General features: G+C 35.7%; 1 protein-coding gene across 4 annotated transcripts; it reads right to left on the reverse strand.

Annotated features, from left to right (window-relative positions):
- Window positions 1-87: 87 nt before the first annotated feature.
- Window positions 88-9,116, reverse strand: LOC124219864 (adenosylhomocysteinase-like 1). Of its 4 annotated transcripts, none has more exons than XM_046628066.2 (11): window positions 8,608-9,116; window positions 5,952-5,999; window positions 3,477-3,561; window positions 3,022-3,203; window positions 2,579-2,903; window positions 2,056-2,206; window positions 1,215-1,367; window positions 924-1,089; window positions 586-832; window positions 387-507; window positions 88-229 (listed from the first exon to the last, which is right to left on the reverse strand). In XM_046628066.2, exons 1-11 carry the CDS (start codon window positions 8,707-8,709, stop codon window positions 223-225), a joined length of 1,587 nt encoding a protein of 528 aa, XP_046484022.1. In that variant the 5' UTR covers window positions 8,710-9,116; the 3' UTR covers window positions 88-222. The 4 variants fall into 4 exon arrangements, with proteins under 4 accessions (XP_046484022.1, XP_046484021.1, XP_046484024.1 ...); XM_046628065.2 differs by having other exon boundaries at window positions 3,471-3,561; XM_046628068.2 differs by lacking the exon at window positions 5,952-5,999 and having other exon boundaries at window positions 8,608-9,115.
- Between the last annotated feature and the right edge of the window lie 714 nt (window positions 9,117-9,830).

Raw genomic sequence — 9,830 nt, forward strand, 5'->3', positions numbered from 1 at the left:
AAGTTGGAATTTTGTTCTTTTTCTTTTTCTTTCTTTCTCCTTTCTTCCCAAGAAGGCCGGAGTACGTCGGAATTTATCTACGCACAATTATTATTTCCTCATAACTCAATTTTTCTTTTTTTTTTTTTTCTTTCTTTTTTCACGATTCCTCCTGCATCTCGTTCAGAGTTGGCAGTGCCTTTTCATCCAGCCCATTGTCATAGTTGACAAAACGTACTGTCTTTAATAACTGCATAAGAAATGAATGAAGACGGTACCAATTACCAATTTTATAACACGAGTCGAGATTTCTACTGTATTTTTTTTGGTTTTTCACCTTTTGATTCCGAAAGCCTAGAAACTTCCAGTTTATATCTGCAAATGAAAAATTTAGAAGAAAAACTTACCGATAATAGTTGGGTTTGAAAGGACCAGCTTTATTAAGGCCCATGTATTTCGCTTGTTCGTCTGAAAGCTCGGTTAAGTGAGCATCGAACGTTGGCAGATGCAAAGATGCTACGTATTCGTCTAAATTGAAAAACAACGTGATGAATTGGTTGTTTTTTCTCCATTACAACTTTTCATATATTTTCGCCGTAAGCTCACCCATCTTTTTCGGCAACAGATAAACGTCACTCTTGTATCGTCCTGGTGGGGCATTGAAGAGTTCGATTAAAGCAAGCGCTTGAGTAGCCGCTGTTATGGATACGACAAAGGACGGGATGCTGGAGCACGATAAATTGACTAATCTTCCTTCGGCTAAGAGGACGATACGTTTGCCGTCGGGCCAAATCACGTGGTCAACTTGAGATCTGACTTTTTCCCATGTCAAGTCAGGTGTTCGCAAGCTATTCTGTGTTTGAGAATTAATTTTTTTTTTACAACAGCCTAAAACTTTTACCGTCGTTCAATCATGTAAGTATAGGAATAATAAAAATACATACGATATCTATTTCCGTGTTACTGTGACCCATGTTACAGACAACCGATCCGTTCTTCATTTTGTCCATATGTTCTCGGGTGACAACGTTTTTGTTACCGGTTGCAGTTATAACGATATCAACGTTTCTGATAATTTCGTTAAGTTTCACCACTCTGAATCCGTCCATGCTGAGAATATAATATTGGGATTCGAATTTTTATCAAGTTCGAAGTTTACCAAATTTCACTGACATTGTAAACTTTGGATAAAACTGTTGTTTCAGAATGAGGGGATATTTTTTTGAATTCTCTACCTTGCTTGAAGAGCGCAAATCGGGTCTATCTCTGTAATGTACACAATACAACCCAATCCTTTGAGCGCCTGACAGCATCCCTTTCCAACTTCGCCATATCCGCAGATCACGACTTGTTTTCCACCAAACATAACGTCGGTGGATCTCTTCAAGCTATAAATACGCGTAAATCTATGAATGCAAACTTTTTTACGTTCATTTTTACATTTCGTATTCTCGACTTCGTACGAATTTAAGAATTACGAAACGTAAGAAAAAACTGGCACGTTATGTAAAAGGCGTTTATCCATTCAATATCCATTGATTTCGTAATTTTCCGCCAAGAAAATGCGCGAGATATACCGTAAGAAACGCGGATACGTGCGGTAATAATCATGACGTAATATCTTTGTAGAAATTTGAATTGTTCCATGTTCTCATTGAAACTCTATTCTGAATTTAGCCTTGGCTCATATCTTTTTCACGACAATAAAAACGACGCAAGAAATGGTCGTTGATATAACGTGTCTTTACACTGGTATATTACTTACGTAATTTGCCACGTATACTATGAACAAAATTTCCATCGAGAGTTAGGCGGTAGAAAGAACAATTTGAACGATCACTACGACATAAATTATTCCCGTTTTTTGCCGTTTCTAAACGCTAGATTTTTCACCCGACAGAGTTCGATTAATTTTCAGTCAGCCTTTTAAATTTGATACTTCTTTTTTTTTTTTTTTCATTTCTACAACGAGACTGCGGAGATATAAATTTATCTTCAGATGTTTGATGTTTCTTAAAAATATTGACTTAATATATCTATACCCCCTGAAGCAGTGTTCCCTCCGCTTTATTGTACCTGTCAATAATGCTCTCGCGACAGCTGTAAAGATTGTCGAATTTTGTTTTGGTAACACTGTCGTTGACATTCATTGCTGGCACCGATAGTTTACCGGCTTTGGAAAGCTGATAAAGCCTGTGTACACCGGTGACGCTTTCTTCCACAATTCCTGTAAATACAGAGAATTTAAAAAATGAAATACTATTGAAATAAAAGAAAAAAATTGAACCTTCTTTTACAAGAAACGATAAGTTCTTTGTAATTAAGTAAACGGTAATACCGCATGATATAATTACATTTTGTAAACTAAACTCCTTCAAAGTAATCCTAAGAATTCAAAATAGTTATCAAAAATGGGTTTTGCAAAAAATTTCGTTACGTTAACGCTACTAATTGCAATCTAGTAAAGTTTAAAAGGAAATGTGTGAAGGTTTTTTTTTTTAGAAAAGAGTCGTGGGATACCCGATTCAGATAGTAATCTAACCCTCGCTTCTGGCGATATAACTCATTTGAATCGCGATTACCAATTGTCAACAATCACCTTGAATCATTTTAAACATGGCGGGATATTTTTTCAGCATTAAATGCGTCGCGTCTCCACCGTCGTCCAGTATCATGTTAGGCTGCCAGTTTTCAGCCGCAACGCATTTGTCGATACACCACCAGAAATCCTCCTCCGTTTCTCCTCGCCATGCAAATATAGAGTAGTTGGCATGAGCCAGAGCTGCGGCAACTTCGTTTTGCGTTGAATATATGTTACACGCCGCCCATCGCACTTGAGCACCCAGCTGCGCGAGCGTTTCAATGAGGACCGCGGTCTGGGCGTTGATATGGGTGCAACCAACTATCTTGGCGTTCTTGAGTGGCTTTAAAAAGAGGGAATTATTTTTCAGAACAGATCGATATTCCGGATGTAAAATTTTTACAAGCTTTTCGGCGGTCGCACGAAAATGGAAATCATAATTTCACAAAATGACTCCTTACTTTGTCCTCCGCGGCGCGTTTTCGCAGTGCCATGATTCCCGGCATTTCTTGTTCGGCGATTTCAATTTCTCTTCGACCAAACGCGTACTGATTGATATTACGTACACAGAAATCTGAGAATCCTTTTTCTGTCTTCTGGATTTTTTCACGCGGCGATACGTCATCCTCGTCCGATGAACTTCCTACATTTAGATGTAGCAAAGTGGAGTCATATGATGAAAAAACTCATTACTCCACGTAATTTAGTTTGTTTCGCATGCGATTGTGAAATTTCAAAAGGTACACAGTGTGCAGAATCGGCGAATGGATGAAGAAGGAAATGAAAGAGTCAGGATGTTTGCCGCTCTTGTTTTGTTGTTTTTGTTTTTTTTTCCATGCTTAAGCAGTCGAAAGTATAACTAAAATTCATATAATATATGTAAAAGAAAAGAAATGAAAGAGCAACGTACTCATACCGGAGCTGTAGCTATCTGTGCTGCTGGCTGAGAGAGATCGGCTTCTGTATCGGTTGGATTTCTTCAAGGCACCAGACTTTGTTTCCTAAAAATTTTTCATTTATGTCGGTTAAATTCCATTCATTCATGTGTTAAAGTATTAGAGTTACGTTCGTTTGTCCAAGGAAACATATATAATGGTAACGTCGAACAGTAAAAGAATAAACAACGCCAATGGCGTTTATTAAATTATTGTTCATAAAAAAAAAAGACAAAGGAGCGGGCGCCCTGGCCGAAGGAAGAATAATGCATGCTACTGATAGACATAAACTGTTTGTCCTACTGTAACAGGTGTAAATTGAGGCTATCTCCTAACTAGTTGAATCCGGTTTCAAGGCGATAAAGTAAATAAATTCTGACGTAGGGTCATAAACTTTCGTTGAAAGATGTAGACGACGAATTACGTTCGTTGTCAGTCAATTTTTTTTTCTTTATCTTCTTAAATCTCGTGTCAGTAGTAGTCTCTTAATGTCGATCATTAGCAATTGCTTTGCGGGGTAAAAAGTGCTTGTGCATTGTGTTGCTAGCAGAAAGTAATAATAATAGATAATAATTGAGAGGAAAATTTTTTTTCTGTTTTCATTATCTTGCATATTTTTTCATTTATCTTTTCTTTTCTTTTCTTTTTGTTTTTTATATTATGATTTGTATTATTATCCTTATTATTATTAGATAAAAGAAACTGAGAAAAATTAATAGACATTATTATAATAAGGATGATACATTTTATCACAGCGCAGCGGCTGAGGGTATTATCGTCAAAAGCTTAAGAAAACTTCAAAAAGCATCCGCTGCGATATAAATAGGGAAGAAAGAATATGTCGTTTTCCTGTTAATCACACTGGACCGTGCAGACAGCGGTTTCCATTGTTTAGGATATAATTCAATACGCTTACACTACAAGTGAGTAACAACTGCCGTTACAGCGGTGCTTTACTAAAACTTCTAACAGCACTAAGTATCTGTTTAATAAAAACGATGCCAACATCAGAACTAGTTAATCAACAATTCAATATAACAACTTGTCCGTTCATTGTGAGGGAGATAATTAACAGTTTCAATTGCTCGTTGTACGTCTTTGTGTTGACGTATCTTGTAGCGCAGCTAATTAATTAATTGAAATTGCAGAACTTGGCGCGTTTCATTCAAAAGTCACAAACACGTCAGTATGTTGAAGAAAAATTATATTTTAAAGCATTTTTACAAACGATCAAAATTGATGTCAGAAATTGATGAAATGATGATCGTAATTGAATTGCAGAACGAGTAAATTCAGCTTTCCTAAATCGAATATATACATATTGAATCGAATTGTATACACATATATAGGTGTATATACAACGTAATGGAGTCAATTGATGAGTTGTAAATGTACAAGAGAATGATTGATGCTGTTTTTGGTGATGTGTTTGGGTGATGGTATTTAACCCTTTGAGTCATAGTGGTAAGTATTCTTACCGGCTATTTTATAACCATTTTTTGTGCATTTGGAGAACTTTTCAACATATTTCTGTGCAGTTGTTTCCTAGTTTTTTAAGAGAGTAATTATTGCGATATGATGTAAATTATTATAGTTAGAAACAAATTGATTAAACAAAATCGTAAAAATTGAAAGAATAATTCCTTTCCGAAAAAGATACTCCTCTACAGACATACGTAATTACGAATCTGAAATCGGATTTTAAAAATTCAAGATAGTGGATCCAATATGGCGTACTAAAATTACAAATTCGATCGAATACAAAGAAAAAACTCCGTCCAGTCGTTTTTGGAGTGGCTGATTACGAATCTGAAAACAGATTTTGAAAATTTACTATGGCAAATCCAGTAAGCGACCTCGAAAACCTTTGCATAATGTTCTTTTACCGAATTCGATCAAGTTCGAAATTTCCGTCCACCATATTGGATCCACCATTTTGAATTTTCAAAATCTGATTTCAGATTCGTAATCAGCGATTTCGAAAACTCTTGCATAAAGTGTTTTTTTCACCGGATGCGATAAAATTTCAAATTTTTTCCACCATATTGAATCCGCCATCTTGCATTTTTGAAATTTAATATCGGGATTGTAATCATTCACTCCAAAAACCAAAGAATACTATCTTGTTATAAAAGTTGCCTCAGCTCGATAATGTGTGACTCAAAGGGTTAATAATCTAAATATTCCGTCCAACTAATCTAAGTGCGTGTTACCTGATTGCTATTTATCATATCATGCATTTGGTGACTCACTACTATCGGCATGCTGGTTGTCTTTTTTTCTATATGCTTAATTTTTCTATTTCACTTGAAAGACTAAAACTTGTCATTGGATATAATGTAAAAACAATACAAATAGCCGTACACACGATCCAGTTTAGGTTGGGATTTTAAGGCAGATATAAACACTACAGCGTTAGAGATTGTTGAGATTCGTAGACAAACAGTCTTACTTACTAATTTTGCTCTCGGGCCGTGAAAGGCATTATTTGAAGCCTCTAGGCTCTGAAATCACAACAACGAGCACTTCATAATTCACCTCAAAATCGAATTGTTCTAAGTTTCATTATTGTTATGTTCTGTTTTTGTTTTAAATCTTTTTCTTTACCTCGAATTTGTTCAAATTTTTTTCTCTCAAACACGAGAGAAAATAAATGGCAACATACAAATAAACAAATAATTAATATACATAACGCACGAATATATGTGATCGTTGTATCATAGGCTGTGATTATAATGCATGAAAAGCCATGTAGAAATGTTTTCACATATCTTGATTCTTTTTTGCATCATTTATCAACCTTTATACCATGTATTTTACTTTTTACCTATTACCAAAACCATTCGACGTGCATTTCTTTTTCTTTTCTTATAAGCCAAGCGAACTATAGTCATCTTTTACAACTAAAACTATTGTTGTATTAAAATAGAATTGCGTTTTACCTGAAAAAAGAACAATCTGTTAGCTCAACTATTCGGAAGAAAATTTTATCTTCTATTATCGTTGATATTCTTATATAATCATTGGTCTTCAAAAGCAACGACGTTTCTAATTTAAATGACTAGAAGATTGGGAACAAAAAACGGCCTTCTTGATGCTCATTGTTACTTATTACACCTAGTACAAGTTGCATGCGTTTTACAGCACCATAAAGAAACATATGCTACAAGCATTCTTCTCAAGTAACATGACAATAAGGTCTAAAAGAATATATAATAAAAATATTCCTGCTATTCCTCGTGACGAATAATCCATTGTCCCTACACTTTAGTTGCAAATATTGTTCTGCGTTCTTGCTATTTCTTTACCGATTAGAAAAAAATAAAAATAATACCAATATAAATCAATTGGACAAACAAATCTTATGACTTGCAGTTTTTCTTGCCTATACAAAAAAAATTTTCCTTCAATACGATAATTTTTTTTTTTTTTTTCAAGGCATTGATTACAGCCATGCTTTGGAGGAGTATGCGCTCAAAGATAAGGGAAGTGTAGCGGTGTATTGAATTAAATTACACATTGGGCGTTGCGAGAGCATAAATTTCTTTTCTTCTCTACATTTACAATTGTCAATGAAAATTGTTTTTACTTCCGTTCATTTGCTTTTCAAATCATATCGACCACATATTTTTTCTTCTCCTTGCCCAAATGAGAAGATAGTGTTTGTTTCCTTACATTATTTTTTATTTATTATTTTTTTTCTCTCAACGAATAACACGAGAAGACATGTTTTTAGACTAATCCCTTGCGTCTGATAACAGTAAAGGATATATGAGTACTTTGAAGAGTCGATCTGATTGATCTACGATTACAGATGATTGATTAGTAACAAACATAGGGTCTTAGTTTCCTAATACCCTAATACCCGTTTTTTTCTCAACAACGATGGTGTAGATTAATTAGATTGACCTACATTACAATTATATCAATAAAAATGATAAATTCTTACCGCGTTGAATAAAGTGAAGCAAAGACAAGGAAAAAACAAAATTTCTAACTAACTACAGGCCTGTATCTGGCACAGCCACCAAACATTATTATTGTCAAGGTGAGCAAAAGAGCAGGTGGCAAAAATAGCCAGTGAATTGTGCAAAAAAAGAAAAAGAGAATTTCTCTTTTCGTCTTGAGCTTTTATAAATATATTCGTCAAAAATAACAAAAAAAAAATTGTACGGAACTGAAAAGCAAAGAAAATAACATTGGGTTATTACTAACCCGATTATTTTGTACATTTGTGCTGAAATATGTGTCTCCGTGTTTACGGGTTTTAATTATCAATCAATAGATTGATAAATCATTGTTCAAATTAACAATTCAAGTCTAACTGTTGTCCGAATACTAAAACTACACTGTGACGAAACTCTACGATGTTATGAATCTGTTGAGAGTTTTGTAAAAAATTGTTACCCTCCATTCTTGGATTGCAAGGTTCGAATTTTGAATCGACAAAGAATGTTCTTTTGCCCCATTTTCTTTCTGGAAAACTCCAAAATTATGGTTGTACAAATAAGACACATTTAAGCTTGAGCCTTACAGTTCTAAAACTGTTGTTATATGTGGGGGGGGGGGTGAAGGGGGGCAAAAGACGGTTTTTGCAGTCATCCTTTAGACAATTTAGTCAAGAAAAAAAAATAACAAAAACATTCAAGTTTTGGCGCGTTTTTGCAGCCTTTATTTGGAAAGTTCACGACTTTGTATATATGCATACTTCAGAGATGAGGCAGTAAAAAAAAAAAAAGGGAGTTCAGCAGACGGACTGTCCACATAGTGATTTGGTAATTTTGTTCAGTGGTTGTAGATCAATTGACTCAAGGATTTTCTTTCATGTGCGGGAAAATTAAGAATTAAAGTCTGTAGTTTGGATAAAGAAAAAAAAAAAAGAAGACAAGAGAAATGCAGTTCAGTAATCGGTCTATTCCGACATCGATATTAACTTATGTAGATGCATATGTAAGTCGTGACGTTTTACACGCTATAATAAAACTACAAATTGTTGGCTAGGTCAAAAGTGTCGCGCTATTGAAATTTTTCGGTCATGAATTGAAGTAATCTGGTGGGATTTTCATCAGGCTGTGTGAAAATACATATTGGTCATTTGTCAGATGTTGTTACCTTCGTTACGGTGCCCGGATCCGTAACTGGACAATCGGAAACCCGATTTCTAGCATCTTTTCCAGAGGTAGTACTGTCGGGACCGTCACCGCTGTCCGCCATTTTGAACTGATCTACTTGCTGGTCGATTGTTCGATTCTTATGTATGTTTTTTTTTTTTATTTATGTACTTTTATCCAATGGTTTCAATGCCACCTGACCACCTCTCGATTAAATTTTATCCTCCGAATGCCGAGGGATCTCACTTACGCACCTCAAGGCGCACGGAATACTGATTACGCAGTCTGAAGACTTTCGAAACGCCGTTATCCGTGCTGTATACGCTGTTGATAACAAGCGACGAATGCTAATTGAAGCTAAATGTTCCAACAAATTTACCGACTTTGCGCTGAAGTACGGACGACGTCACGTCACGAGCTCGCCGCTTCAAATAAACGACTTTAACGTCATGTTGGCGATACCGACGATCAACGACTCCGAATGAGTCTGCCAAACCCCCCGTCAGCCGACTTTGACGCTATTGTGTTTTTTTTTTTTTTTGTTCAAATTCTTGATAAAAGGAGCGCGTTTTCCACTTCTGCGACACGATTCGATTCACAGTGATATCATTGGTTGGATCTATCGGAACACAGAAATTATATCGGGTTGTGTCGTTGCGTCCTTGTCTAGCCGTACATGAAAAACGGCCACGATGTTATAGCGCCCTCTCTCAAACCCTTGACAAACCATACAGTCTATGGTCGAACCTGAAAGCCTGATTTAAGTAGCGCTTTTTGATGTGAAATAGGTTTTTGGAGCTTAAAAGTTGGGGAGCAATTAATTGACGTAAGTAATTCTAAAAAAAATTAAGGTCGTGGGCCAATTTCACACAGATCTCTGGCGTGTTGATTATAATCCAAACAACTCTACGGAGTCTGAAGATAAAACAGTTAGCTCCCGTGAATAAGCATAGAAGGTGATTGTTTTATCATCAGGGTATCGTCACGACAAAGTTAGGTTTTTTATAATCAGCCTATCTAAAATTGAGTGTATTGAACTAGGGACAGTCGATTTGGGCGTGTATAACTGGATTTGAGTGCTCCGAGTAATTGGAGTGTATACTCCGAATCCACCTTAAAATAAATTATAAGCTCTGCCACTTGCAACGAAAATCTGATCATTACACAGCTTCCGAACTAAAGCTGTACGGCTATTGGACATCAGATAGCGATAGTCCTTTTGCC

This window comes from Neodiprion pinetum, chromosome 5 (assembly GCF_021155775.2).
Source record: "Neodiprion pinetum isolate iyNeoPine1 chromosome 5, iyNeoPine1.2, whole genome shotgun sequence".
NCBI classification, from domain to species: Eukaryota; Metazoa; Arthropoda; class Insecta; order Hymenoptera; family Diprionidae; genus Neodiprion; species Neodiprion pinetum.